The sequence below is a fragment of the Mustela nivalis genome, assembly GCF_964662115.1.
Source record: "Mustela nivalis genome assembly, chromosome: 12".
Classification (NCBI taxonomy): domain Eukaryota; kingdom Metazoa; phylum Chordata; class Mammalia; order Carnivora; family Mustelidae; genus Mustela; species Mustela nivalis.
The window spans coordinates 44497511-44512473 of NC_139031.1; the positions used below are offsets into that span (position 1 = coordinate 44497511).

The 14963-nt window shown below is 49.9% G+C and overlaps 1 protein-coding gene across 1 annotated transcript in view; it reads right to left on the bottom strand.

Moving 5' to 3' along the window:
- Positions 1-5191: 5191 nt before the first annotated feature.
- Positions 5192-14963, bottom strand: part of ZNRF2 (zinc and ring finger 2) — a gene marked incomplete at its 5' end in the record, with an annotated part of 380791 nt that continues 371019 nt past the window's right edge. Inside the window, 2 exons of the mRNA XM_082692876.1 lie at positions 5192-7209; positions 9416-9630. Of these exons, the coding sequence (XP_082549002.1) occupies positions 7111-7209; positions 9416-9630 (314 nt within the window). The 3' untranslated portion in view covers positions 5192-7110. The remainder of the gene's footprint in view (positions 7210-9415; positions 9631-14963) is intronic.

A 14963-nucleotide genomic window follows, 5' to 3' on the forward strand; every position in this document is an offset into this window, starting at 1 on the left:
ATGGAAAGCGTTCAGGGAACAAAAGCTCCCTAGAGTGAACCTGAGCATATTACTTAGTCTGGCCCCTGGCAAGGGCAGTGCAATCCGCCTCAGGCAAAGACACTTGAGAATCACTGCAACAGACCCCTCCCCTAGAAGGTCAGCAAGAACATCCAGCCAAGACCAAGCTCACTGATCAAGGAAAATAGCAGAATTCCAGAGGAATGAACTATTGGGACTTCATCAAGATCAAAAGCTTTTGCACAGCAAAGGAAACAGTCAACAAAACCAAAAGACAACCAACAGAATGGGAGAAGATATTTGCAAATGACATATCAGATAAAGGGCTAGTATCCAAAATCTATAAAGAACTTATTAAACTCAACACCCAAAGAACAAATAATCCAATCAAGAAATGGGCAGAGGATATGAACAGACATTTCTGCAAAGAAGACATCCAGATGGCCAACAGACCCGTGAAAAAGTGCACCACATCACTCAGCATCAGGGAAATACAAATCAAAACCACAATGAGATATCACCTCGCTCCAGTCAGAATGGCTAAAATTAACAAGTCAGGAAACAACAGATGTTGGAGAGGATATGGAGAAAGGGGAACCCTCCTACACTGTTGGTGGGAATGCAAGCTGGTGCAGCCACTCTGGAAAACAGCATGGAAGTTCCTCAAAAAGTTGAAAATAGAGCTATCCTACAACCCAGCAATCGCACTACTGGGTATTTACCCTAAAGATACAAATGTAGTGGTCTGAAGGTGGATGTGCACCCAAATGTTTATAGAAGCAATGTCCACAATAGCCACACTATGGAAAGAACCTAGATGTCCATCAACAGATGAATGGATAAAGAAGATGTGGTGTATATATATAATGGAATACTATGCAGCCATCGAAAGAAATGAAATCTTGCCATTTGCAACAGACATGGATGGAATTAGAGGATATTATGGTGAGCTAAATAAGTCAATCATAGAAAGACAATTATCATATGATTTCCCTGATATGAGGAATTTGAGAGACAAAGTGGGGGGTTTGGGGTATAGGAAAGGAATAAATGAAACAAGATGGGATCGGGAGGGAGACAAACTATAAGAGACTCTTAACCTCACAAAACAAACTGAAGGTTGTTGGGGGGAGGGAGGAAGGGAGAGGGTGGTGGGGTTATGGACATTGGGGAGGGTATGTGCTATGGTGAGTGCTGTGAAGTGTGTAAGTCTGACGATTCACAGACCTGTACCCCTGGGGCAAATAATACATTATATGTTAATTTAAAAAATCAATAGTATTTTTTAAAAAATTTTAAAACCTGACACCCTGAAACCTTCCCCCACCCTCACTCCTGGGTAGGACTTATATGACATTCTTTAGGAATCTCCCAACTATCTTAATGTTAATACCTTGCTAAGAAGGGAAAAACTACCTTGACAATGGCAAGGCCTCTGGTATCTGGTATCTTTGTAAGTCCTCTTTAGCATAGGAAAGTTCTATTGAAACCTCCCTTTGTCCTTAGGAGGGGGGTTTGGGGTATAGGAAAGGAATAAATGAAACAAGATGGGATCGGGAGGGAGACAAACTATAAGAGACTCTTAACCAAGAGTTCCCCAACCCCATCTCACATAACTGTCACCCCTCACAACCTGAGGGCAGCAGCACTTTTCTGCCCATGGGTCCTGAACCCGTGCTTTAATAAACCACCATTTTGCACCAAAGATGTCTCAAGAATTCTTTCTTGGTCATCGGCTCTGGACTCCACCCCCACTGAACCTCACCTATATTTTAAAACTTCATCAGAATGGTCAAGGAGGGCAGCCTGGAGGAGGGATCCCTCCAAGGCTGGTGAGACCTGAGTGGATGAAGAGGAGGAGCTGTCCCAGAAGCCCCTGGGAAGCTGCACAGGGAACTTCTGGCCCAAGTAGGAAATGGGGCTGGGGAAGCTGGGAGAGTCAGTCCTGCCCCCAGCCTCTCCTGTGCTGTGATTTCTCTGGCTGCTGAAACGTCCTGGTTGTTCTGCCTGTGATGTTGGGGACTAGGATGCAGGAGAGCAGAGACGGGGGGCTTGACGGGTCCCCATTGCTCGAGTCCCAGGACCACACACACACACACACACACAGCCTCTTCTGTCCCACAAGAAGACTTCACATTCATCCTCATGGCTCCCTGTTGGTTCATGCTATTTTGCATAGTCTTTATTAAATCACACATCCATTTTCTACCTATGTGCCTATGGGCCCAGCACTCTGTCTCAGCCACCTGCTCTCCTTTAGTGGCCAAAGTCACTAGAGCTGAAATGGCCCTCAGAGTTCATCTAGCCCAAACTTCACCCATACAGATACCAGGAGGAGGGTGACTTGCTCAGAGACACTCAGGGGGCCAGAACCAGGAGGAGGAAGGTGCCGGCCCACCCCCCAACCCCCCTCCCCACCCCTCCCCTCCATCTGCTTCTTCCCTGCAACTTTCCCAGCCCCCACATTACACCTACGTGCAGAGAGAGATCAAAACACTTGGCTCAACAAATGATGGAATAAATGAATAAATGAGTGATGACTAAGCTAAAAATAGGCAATGCTGGATTTCTCATCAGAGAAAAAGAAGAAGGATTAAGAGAGAGAGAGAGAGATTGAAAGAGACTGTCTACTCCACAGCTGTAAAGAGATTTTCACCTTCCTCTTGGTGCACCTGCATGAGCAGGGCTGGGGAGGGGAAAGGCTCCAGGTCTTCGGGGGTATGTTTGGGTTCCAGAATTAGATACTCACCAGATCAGTACATGTACATCTGTGCCTATCGGGCCCGGCCCTGAGCACTGTTGGGAGATGAACAGACCTTGACCTTAAGGAACTCAGTCAAGGCCAATAGCTCCTAAACTTGAGCCCTGCATCAGAATAACCTTGAGGATTGTTGCGCCCACCTGGAGACTTCCTGGTGCAGTAGGTGTGAGGCAGAGCAGAAAGGCTGCATTTCTAACAGGTGCCCAGGTCCTGCTGATGTTGGTTGATCTATAACAGCAGTGCTTCTCAGTCCTGGCCACTAGGCAGACTCACCTGGGAGGCTGTGAAACCACCCAGGGCCCAGCATGCTTCCTTAACCAATTACTTCAGAATCTCTGGAGAAGAGAATGCAGGCAGCAGAGCTCCTCACACTTCATCTAAGGTGTGGACTGGTATATTTTTCTTCATTACTGTCAATCAGTTGTAGAGCAGCACTTTGGAGAAATATGCACCCATAAAATAGAGTTCTAGGAAAAATGAAATAAGCCATAAAGTTGCATAAATATGGAGTCACATGTTAATTATTAGATTTAGCAAGCATAATACTACTCTGTCAATAGCCATAGAAGTTTCCTTAGGCTTCCTCTCAATTTCTTTTCTGATCGCAGACTGGTAGCCAAAAGTCTACAAACTGAGGCATCTTTGGACACCTGATGTGAGCAGCCCTAGGCTAGAACTCTAACTCTCAGGGTCAGTCAAAGCCAGACAGAGAGGACCAACAGCTTAACCTGCTCCTGAGAGTCAAGTCTACAATCCTCAAATCTGGATGAGCATCAGATCCCCTTTCCCCTTATTGGGTCCATCCCAATATCGGCTAGAGTTGGGGGGTTTTCGAAATACTTCTCAAAAACATCACTACTGAGAAAATCAGTAAGAAAAGGCTTGCAAAGGGAGAGAAATACTATTTTCTTGCAGTCAGATTCCGGGTTATAAAGTCATCAATTCTGTTTTCTGGCTTTAAACCTATCACTAACTAGCTAAGAGATAAATATTTCCCTGGGTGTCATTTTTTTTAAAGATTATTATTTATTTATTTGACAGACAGAGACCACAAACAAGTAGGCAGAGAGGCAGGCAGAGAGAGGAGGAAGCAGGCTCCCTGCCCAGCAGAGAGCCCGAGAGAGGCTTTAACCTACTGAGCCACCCAGGCACCCCACCCTAGGTGTTATTTTTCCTTACTATGAATTGGGCAGACAGACATCTCCGGCCATGTCATTACTGTGGTTTCCAATGACCTGGGAAATGCATATTGCCCCATCAATTCTGTCATCAACGGCTGGGACAGAAATCATGGTGAGATCCTCTCAGAAAGAATTCTCCAATTCAATGGTCACACAGCTGAGAGGTCTGAGTATTAAACTGATGGCTAGTGTCCCATAGGTGAATCCTGGAAGCCACCTCAGTGCCAAACATGCTAACTTGAGTTGTGTTTGCCTTTTCCTAAAGGCGAGTTGTTGATTCTTTGACATCCAAACCCAGGATCAGGTCACAGTCATGGACAGAGAAACAAATCTAGAAAGTAACACACCTTCTCATCTTGAGGGGTTAAAGTCCCGGCTCTGGAACTTCCCCTCGCTGGGCCTCAATTTCCACATCTACAAGGAGAGGAATTAAACCAGACACTCTCTAAAGTCACTTGAAAGTTCTATATTAATTTGCCAATTATTGATAGACTTTAATCACAACACAAACATCAGTAAAAGATTGATGTCACATCCAGTCTTGAACATCAGAAATAGGTAGCTGGGTGATCTTCATCTTGGCCACCTTCTCCCCTCACTTTCCCATATAAAGCCTGTCACCATGGCAACTAGACGGGCTAAGAGAGTGTGGTGGGCCCGTCACTGAACTAACCATACTACTGTCCTTAACCCCTGTTATCCTCAGAGGAGGTAGGGACTGTAACACTTTACATGGGGGAAATGTGACCCAGAGAACTGAAAGAAGTCATCGTCCAAGGTCATGCAGCTAGAATGCAGCAGACACAATTCTAACCAGGCAGTCTAGCCTCCGTCAACTCCTGTTGAGCCCCTAGTGTATGCATACGATACAACACTGTGCACAGAAGCCATATTTGGGGTCCCCTGTGATGGTAATCATGCTATGTTAAAAACCCATTGCTCCTTTTTCCCAAGCAGCCAGGGGAAACGCAGGACAATGTGAATTCCTTCTGTCAATATTCTATATACATGCCAAAGAGAACAGTAGCAGATCGTGCGGAGAGACGTAGTTCTCCATACAGATATAGCCTATCGACTCCAAATCCATAGCCCCAGTACTAAGTTGGAAAGCACTATGTTTCTTTTTTTTTTTTTTTAAGATTTTATTTCTTTGTTTGACAGACAGAGATCACAAGTAGGCAGAGAGGCAGGCAGAGAGAGAGAAGAGGAAGCAGGCTCCCTGCTGAGCAAAGAGCCCAACACCAGGCTCCATCCCAGGACCCTGAGATCATGACCTGAGCCGAAGGCAGAGGCTTTAACCCACTGAGCCACCGAGGTGCCCCGAGAGTACTATGTTTCTTAAGGGAAGAAAAAGTTTTTGAGTGAAATTCCAATTCTTCCTTCATGAACAGCCTCCGGGTAAGACCAGCCAGAAGAGACAGGTGCTTGCTGCCCTGATGGGCTCAGAACTCTGTCAGGAGAACTGGGTGGGAGATTTCATAGCAAACCCTTTGCAAACAAGAGTGCTATTTCTAAGCACATGCAGACCTTAGGGGGCCGGTCCTGCAGACAGAGAGTACAGTATTAAGAGCAGGGCCTCCTAACCCAAACTGCCTGGGTTCAACTCCTGGGTCCACCACTTATTGGATCTGTGACCTTGGGCCCATTACCTAATCTCTCTGGACTTCAGTTTCCTCATTCCCAGAAGAGGCAACAGTAAGTTGCCTTATTCCCAGTAACATAGTCCCAGAAGTATGTAAGTCTATCAGCTGTCAGTATTTCAATACCAGGTAAGTCTCAAAGCCTGCTATTTGGTAAGACAGAAGTCAAGGGGTTAAGTGTAGGATTCCACTTTCTCATTAAATATGCCTCCTTCTGAGAACAGTGTGATGGCCCTCCCTGACTACAAAGTGATGGGAACTCCGGTGTTCCCCTTTTCCTCTCTACCATCTAACTATACCCATCTGTGGGTTCCTTTCGCCTCTCCTTGTTTGCTGTTCTCTCCCAGTGGGGGAGTCAGGCTGAGAAGGGGGCCTAGATTTTCTCTCTGCTTCTCTTCCCCCACTTCTTATCCTCCTGGATCAGCCTGGGTCACCTCTTCTTATCCTCCCTGAGAAGAACTGACACAGGGCCAGGCCCCCCAGAAAGGATCGGGGGAAGGGCTAAACTCATACCAGCTGACCACAGGTGACAAGGTCACTGTGAAAACATCCTAGGCGACTCCAGCACAGCTCATCTGCAAAGATGACTACAGAGTATGGCCTCTACCAGCCTAAAAGGGCTGACCTCCTCCCTGATGCCTGCTAGGAGTCTGCAAAAGCCTGGCTGGGGTTTGATTTCTGTGCTTTGTCCCAGTCTGACACAGAAGTAGATCTCCCACCACCCCCAGCAGGCTTGGATGTAGGGGATCCCCAGGTCTCCAGGCTCCAGGCCCTCAATGAACCCAGAGGCCTCACTCTCTCTGCAGCCTCTAGCCTCCAAGTCTCCAACTGGAACTGGGGACTGTGAGGCTGTGCAGTGAGGCAGGGACAGCTTAGACCCAGGGGGCAGGAGGTCTGTGGTCTCCCTTATGATACCATTGCTCAAATTCCCAGACTAACCCACCCAAATCCAGGGCTGAAGGAAAGACTCTCCCAACCCTCAAAGCAAACCATAACCTATCTCCCCCTGCTAAAGGCCAATTCCTACATTTTAAAATATTTTTCTTACTATTCAAAGTAACAGATACCTTTCCAAAATACTGAAAAGCACAAAGAAAAAAGTAAGACATCATTGATATTCCCATAACCCAGAGTTATCTGTGTCTGACACCGTGGTTCTATGCTCTTGAAATAGACATATTAGATGCATGAGCTTCAGTGGTAGCCAAGGAAAGGGGTCAGGCACCCGCCTCTACACCCAGCTGCTAGCACTGGTATTTACAGGTGGTCTGGGGGACTCCCAGGAAAGCTCAAAGCTGAGCCCGCACATTCAGGATTCAGGCATCCAGGCCTATGACATAAACAGGTGTAGGGTTATGTCCTGGATAATGTTAGGTGTCAACCTGGCTAGGCTATGGTGTCCAATTGCTTGGTCAAACACCCGTCAAGATGTTGCTGTGAAGGTATTTTTCAGATGTGACTAAGCTTTAAATCAGTAGATCTTGAGTAGAGTAGATTATCTTCTGTAATGTGGGTGGGCCTTGTCCAATCAGTTGAAGTTCTTAAGAACCAAGGTCTTCTCAAAGATGAAGGAATTCAGCCTCAAGTCTACCACATGGTAGTCTGCAGTCAGTGGTAACAGTGCTGCCTGGTGACAGATGGGAGATACACTTGGGATGAGCATAGCGTAACATTTAGACTCACCAAATCACCACATTGCATACCTCAAAACAATGTACATCGTGGGTCAGTCATACTTCAGTTAAAAAAAAAACAAAACTGCCAGGGCATCGGGGCGGGGGGGAGGGGTTCAGTTGATTAAGCATCTGTCCCTTGATCTCAGCTCAGGTTTTGATCTCAGGGTTAAGAGTTCAAGCCCCGTGTTGGGCTCTGTCCTGGGCAAGGAGCCGACTTCAAAAAACAAACAAACCAAAAAATGCCACATGGAAACAATGCTTGAGTTCCCAGGCTACCTGGCCTGCCTTTCAAACTCAAGACTGCAGCATCAACTCTTACCGGAATTTCCAATCTGCCAGCTTACCTCTGGATTTCAGACCTGTCAGCCTCCACAACTGTGTTAGCCAATTCCTAAAAATAAATCTCTCTGTATGTACCCACATCCTCCTGGTTTTGTTCTTCTAGAGGACCTGCCTAACACAGGCAAAAGCCAAATGGCAGAGCCGCTCTGAGACCCTGGAGCGATAGTCATGGCAGGGCCAGAGGCTGGAGGAGAGCAGTGGGCTATGTGCCCCAGTGACTGTCATTTGGACCACCTCCACCCTGCCTCTCTGGTGGCCTGTGGCCACATTCACCCATTACAGGAGCTTCCCTGATAGCACCCTGCTGGGGGACCCCAAAAAGAGGAAACCAGGGAGAAGAGACCACTCTCTCTCCCTCCTCACCAGCAGAGCGCAGGGACCCGTACAGTCAGCAATGTGCTGTCCCCAGCAGAGCCTCTGTCCACAGGCAAGAGCGAGTGGAGCCAAAGCAGGGCAGCTGCCAAGTTTGAGGCCTTGGAATCCCCACACAGCCAGCATGAGTGGCAGGGGCTCAGCTTAGAGAGGTGGAAGAGAGTCTCAGGGCAGTGCTTCTGGGGAGTGGGAGTGCTACATCCCGCTCCGTGATCGGGGGCTCAGGGCAAATCCATGCATGAGTCTGGGCAAACCAGAGAGGAAGCAGAGAGCCAGATCAAGAAACCAGCCCAAACTGGGACTCTGACCAGAAGGGACCATGAGAACATGAGGTCCCGGGAATACATGACCGCCCAGGAAGGTCACAGAACCTCCCCTGGGATGCAGGTTAGCGTGCTTCCAGCAACTTGAGTTAAATCCCAAAGGACAGCTGTCATCACATGAGAAGAGCTATGGGTGAGGGCAGCACAGGAGAAAGCAGCCCTCCCAGAGTTGGGACACAGCTTCCCTCCTCTCCATGGGCCAAAGCCTGCTGGCCAGAAGCTGGGGCAAAGAGGGGGCCCAATGTCCTGCTTCAGGCCTTTCGTGGAATTTTGATTAGTCAGATGTCTCCTTGTTTCCGGCTTATTTCTGCTCTTCAGCACTGCTGACAGTTTTTGCATGTCTTGGGAAGGTGGGAGGGGGTGAGTCAGGAGGTGGTAGTCATAACCCCTTCATCTGGACTTGTCACAGCCTTGCCTTGCTCCAGAAACAGCTGAAGACCATGGAGCAGAGATCGAGGAAGTGGATTCTCCATCCATTATTAACGGGCTGGCTGGGGCCGAGGGAGCCAAACAGACCTTCCACCCCCAACGAGGCAGGGCAGGGTATCACAGTGTCTGCCTGAGAGCCCACCATGGACAGTGGCCCAGCAGAGACCAGAGACCCCAACAGGGAGGCCACACCCCTAGGAATCTGAACTCCTCTGGCTTCCTCCACAACCTGGGGGTAATGTAAGGGAGCCCAGCCACACCTGTGATCCTTATCCCCACTCGGCCAATGAGAAGCCTGAAGCCCAGAGGGGGAAGCTTTTTTTCCAAGGGCTGACAGCTGCTAAGTCTGTGCAGTGGAACCAGAACCTTCACTCCCAGTCCAGGTGAGCAAGGCAGAGGACAAGTTTTCTAGACCACACCTTGCTACCACACTCCCAAACCCATCCCATAGGTCACCAGGAGGAGAGTCTGAATTGACTGGCTTGCTCCTTTGCCCTCCTGGGGCCCCAGGGAACTCCATTAGCAAAGGCCTCACCTTGCCAGGCTGGCACCACGAGCCTTGGCCTTGTCCCCACATTTGCTCATATTCCCAGGATCGGTCAGATGCTCCCTGAGCCACACAACCACTGGGCCCACCTTTTAACCATCAAAAGGCTGACTCCAGGTCCTGCCAGGCTCACAGACCACTCACCTTTTTCATCTTAGGTCTTGGGCTCCTGCCCTCTGGAAAACAGAGGCAGCCTGATCCAGAAGAAGAGAAGGGGTCACGTGTCTTTACCTTGGCTCGCTCTGCAGACAGGGCGGGACAGGGGCATGGGCCAGCATGGTGGCTGAGGAGAAGGCTTCCAGGAGGTGGTGCTTCCATAAGCCCAAGGCATCCAGCCTCCCTGGGCCTTGGTTTCTCATCTGTAAAATAGGAACATGAACTGTGGGACCAACTGTGAAGGTCCCTTCCAGCGTCAATGTTCTCTGGGGAGCAGAATCAGAACCAGAACTGAGGCCGCCAAGATGTCTCCTCTGCAGAGCCTCTCCTGCCTCTCTCCTGTCTCAGCCAAGGCATTCTCCACCCAGTTCTCTCTCCAATGCCAACGTGACCATGTCACTTCCATGATGGACTCCTCAGTAGCTCCCTTAGCTGGCCCATGTGCCCCCTTGCTGGCACTCTTGTCCACGGCGCTGTGTTGCCTAGGAAGTCTCAAATCCCTCTGTCCCTGACACTCCGAGGCTCTTGCCCTGAGACTCCCAAGAACGCCCCCTTTCATGCGTTCCCTTGGCAAACATTTGTTCAGGATCTACTCCATTCCAGGTACCTGTTGTAATGCCTCCCACAGAGTCTCACACCCCACCCAGTGGGTCCCCAATGTCTGCTGACTTCGAACTGGAGGAATCCCTGAAAATAATGCTATCTCCTCACGTTTCTAGGGAGTGGTTGTTCTCACCCAGCCCTCACAACAGCATGGCCCTCCGTGGCCGGTGTCACGGTTTCATGTTGTCATGGAGGAAATGAGGAAAAGTGGAGAAGGGAGCAAGAGACGATCATCACCGTGAGCAGGGGGAGAGATGGGATGGGGCCCAGGGACTGGACACCCTCCCAGGGGACAGCAGCAGCCTGTCCCACACTGCCCACAGGATCCCCTCCAAGGCTCTCTGACCAGCCCAGCCCCTGGTGCCTGCTGCTGGGAGGAGCCTGCCCAGGGGACTCTGAAACCACAGATACGACAAGCAAGAGCCAGGCCCCAGGTGCCACTCAACACTGGAACTTGAACTATTCCGGAAAATACTAGCCCCACAGCTCTTTTCCAGGCGCCAAGTTCAAGTCTCCTTCGCGGGCAAGTAGAAAGTCTGCCAGAGCTGACTTAATCCCTACTAATCGACACCATGACTTGTTTTTCGGTAGAGTCAAGTGACAACACAGCTGATATCATAACTCATGCTTGGACCTGGCCTTCCTGAAGCAGGATTCGGGAGGGAAAGAGAGAGAGAGAGAGAAATATCAAAGTGACAGCCCACAGAACCCACAGAAAAAAAAAATAGAATTAAAAAATGAGCAAAAGTCATGTCTGTTCTTTCACCAAAAGAATAAAATTGTATTCTAAAATTGCACTGCAAAAGCGTACTCTGCAGTCTAAAGCTAAATCTGTGTGACCACAGCTGAAACAAAGAGCACCATGAGCCTGGGGGACAGGATGTCATCTGGCCATAAGGTGGGGACGGGGGAGGGCACCCTCTCATCTGTTATGTCGCCTGGTCTGAGCAGGCTCAGCCCCAGACAAGACAGGGGGTCCATGTGGGGGCCCCAACAGGTAGGACAGGGAATCCACTAATGTCCGCTCCATGGTGTGGGCCCTGCCTTCCCCACAGTCCCCACTCTGGACTGAGGTACCATCTTACCTCTTGCATGGCCTGCTGTACCAGTTTTTCGGCTCTCTCCTGAGCTCCAGGCTTGCTGTCTCCAACCCCAGACTGCCTTGCTGCTAAGCAAACCTTCTGGAGCTCAGACACAACCCTGTCCCTCCTCGGCTCAACACAAGTCCCTCTAAAACTCCAGCCCTCCGAAGTCACCTTTCCTTTCCCAGCCGCACACAATGATTCGACCGTCCCCAGTCCATCAGCTTTACAGAAAGTCTGAACTCCCTTCAACAGCTGTGGTTCCCGCACATTTTCCTGGTCACCTTTCACTCTGAATTCTATTCCAACACCTTCTGTGTTGGTCAGAATTCCGCGGACAGAACATGATGGAGACCCGACCAGCTAGCTCAGCATCAGGGAAAAAACTGTCATAGAGTTCCCTTCCTGGGGGCAGCAGCAAAGCAGGCTTCCAGCTGGACTGGAACCAGAGCCTGGAAGACCACCAGGACCCCCTCTCTCCCACTCTTCCCTGCTCCCTGCAGTGGAAGCTTGGCCTTCTCCTAAGGCAACCATATAGCTGCTGCACTTGGCATCTCTCCCTGTTTCCAAGAGGAATGGTCTCCCTGTGATGCAAAGTTATAAAGTCCCAGGGAAGGACTGTGGTTGAGTCAGTTCAGCTCAGCCATCCACCCCTATGCCAACCAACTGTGGTCAGTACAGGGAGGCCTCTCACTTAGCTAGCCTGGTCAACAGCACAGGGCCAATCCACAGCGGCCCGCTGCCAATCAGATCAGGCAGTCGGAGCCGAACATGCCCTCTCAAGGGGGCCAACAATGCCCCCCAAGAGGGGAACAGCAGTCCTTGGAGGGCAGAACAATCTTGGATATTATTAATGGTTGGTGGTCCGCCAAAGAACCGCAGTACATAATCAGATAGTATTAAAAGTTCATAGTGGGGAGGGCAATTAAGGAAAAGGTTTAAAACGGCTCCTTTCTGGGGCACGAGGGGTGGTGATAATGAAAAAATAAATATTGGAGTAGAGAGAGGGTGATGCACAGCAGAAGGATGGGACCATTCTGGATAAAACAAATAAATGTCCGGTCCCCCTTCCACTTCCCACAGCCGCTCACCCCTCTCCAAGCCTGTACCTTCCCACAGCGCAGCATCCCCTGCTCATTCCCAAACACTGTAACACACGTGGTTGCGTATAGTGCCCTTCTTCTGAAGATGGAGAACAGCCCCATCACTGGCCATTCACACCTGGGGGAAGCCCTTGCCTCCAACCCATCACCCTGGGACTTGGCCGGACCCACTATCCTTGTCCCTTCTCTTCTCTTGGAGTCCCTGGGGGAATCCCTAGCCCAGATCCTTCTCCATCTTGGGTGCCAAACTAAATCTAGGCGTTTCCACTGTTTGACTTTACCAAGCAAACCACCCACCTTCCTTCCAGACCACCCTGAGTTTGTCTTTCATAATCAAAAAAAGGCTTGAAGGCATATCAGAAGTAAAAAGGCTCCTCTACCCAGGAGTCCGCCCCAAGGAATACAAAGCTCATAATCAACAGTTTTGTATTAGTTCGCCCTGATCACAGCCGCAAACAGGCTTTCTCCCACCAGCACAGCCTCTGAAAGCCAAGAAAGGCTGTCCAGAGGACACCCCAGAGGCTCACGGGTTTTGTGTGTTTTTTATTATTCCTGTTATTTGTTTTTAACCCATTACATTTAGAGAGGTCAAGTTCAGACTTCATGACCTTCTAGGTTCCCAGGGGTGAGATGAGGATTCAGATGCAGGGAGTACGTATGGGAAGTACTCCCAGGAGAGATTCAGAAGAGAAGGGGCAAAGCAGGAAAGAACAGCAAGCAAGTCCCACCGCAGTGAGATCCCAGGCCAAGTCCTAGTCTCCCTTGACCTCACAGAAACCCCTAGTGTTAGTTACATCTAGAGTTCACCTGTTTCCAGCTAAAGGAGCACCAGTCACTCAATGGCTAAGCATCCCTTTGAGAGTTGGGGGATGCAAACTTCTGGATACCTGGGGATCCCCACCTCATGCAAAATATGGTTCTAGTTTTCCTCAGAGCACTCCATGTCAGAGGCGGATTGGTCTGGAAGCACAAGGAATGCCCTGCCAGGGAAGAATGTGGCCGAGCACCTATGTGCCTTCTCTAAAGACCCTTCTAGAACCAGAGTGGATCTAGCTTCCTTCCAGCCTTTCCCCCATGCCCTAGCTCTACGCTGTGCCCACCCAACCAGGCCCCAGCCCAGCCCAGCCCACCTGCTCTTGGCCAGCTCCTTGCTTTTGCTCACCCTGACTCCCGCATCTGGAGTAAAGAAAGGTCTGCCCTTTTCCATCTCAAGGTACACTCAAGGTACTTCCACAGCACCTTCCCCTGGAGTCCCCTTTATCATTCCCTGAGCTGCCCCATGCCTGGTACCATCTCTCAGCTCCCATCATGCTTCCTTCTGCCCAGACCTCACGGGCTCCATATCCCTTCCCTCTCCTGGCACACTCCCCACAGTGCCCAGGCCATGAGCTTGGCCTTGAGGTCAGAGCCTCTGCTCTCTGTTGAACAGGACCGTTGTGAGGCTGACCACGGAGAGGCCCAGTGACATGTGTTGAAGAGCCCTGGTGGGCCCCGTGCCAATCCATCAGCTCTCTTTCTGAGTCTGCCCACCCTTCTGAGTCTTGCCAACCAATCATCTCCCACCAGGAGCACGCTCTAGCCAAGCCCATCTGACCAGATCCAGCCAAGTCATATCCTGGCCCAAGACTGGAATGGGGTTTCCACACTGTCACCTTCAAGTGAAGGGGGACATCTGCTCAACTCCCCATTTTTTCCCATAAATACTCCCCACCACTACTGGGGCCAGGCTCTATGCAACAGCGTGGGGAAATGGGGAGCAGAAATAAACAGAGGAGGGAAGGCTGGGCCTCTGCCTTCAGGAAGAGATCCCCTTCTCCTCCCCAGGCTGGTGGGGGCCAGCCTCAACTGCCCCAGGGGCACTTACAGAAGAGTCCCCATGGAGGACGAGCCTGGGGCTGACTCTGGTCTGTAAGATTTCAGGGGAGGGTCATACTCTGCGGCTGACACTATCAGATCAGTCTGCCTTGAGGAAGCAGGTGGAGGGGAGGAGGACCTGACCTGAAAAGTGTGCCAGGCAGAGAGACCAGAGTCAACACAGAGTATCTAAGGTTCTTAAGTCTCCAGGGCCTGAACCCACCTAGTCTACAACCTCCAGGAAAAGCTAAATGCCCCACTAATCACATTCCTCAGATGCTTTCCCCTCACATCCTAAGATGCTAGAATGGCTGCCTAAAGCTTTTAAACTCCCTTTAGAAACTCCCTACCTTTAGAAGTTCCAAGGGCTGCTTCGGCACCATCCAGACAGCCATCTTCACCTCCTGAGCCCTGACCCCACTACAGGCTGGACCTGTCCCCACCACAGGCCAACACTTCTCAGCCTTGCCTGACATTGGGATCCTTGAGGAACGTACTGAATCCTATCCGTGCCTGAGGTGTCCCCCAACCCACCACTCAACCTATAATCAGAATCCCTTGGGGGATGGGCGGGGGGGGGGGGCTGGCACCCATGCTCCATGCATTTGCTGTCATTGCTGTTTGGTTTTTTTCAATTCAGCGTTTATTTTCACATTTACAGACAAGATGGAAGAATGATCAGAAGTATACCATAGACCCATTGCCCACATTTACCAATAATTTATATTTTGCTTGACTGTTCTGTGTGTGTGTATTTCTGAACTATTTGGAAGTACGTTAGAAACATGGTGCCCCTTTATCCCAAAATGTGTACTTCCTAAAAGCAAGAATATCTTTTTATCCACAGTGTAGTTATCAAAATCAGGAAGTTGAACATGGATATATTACCCTTAT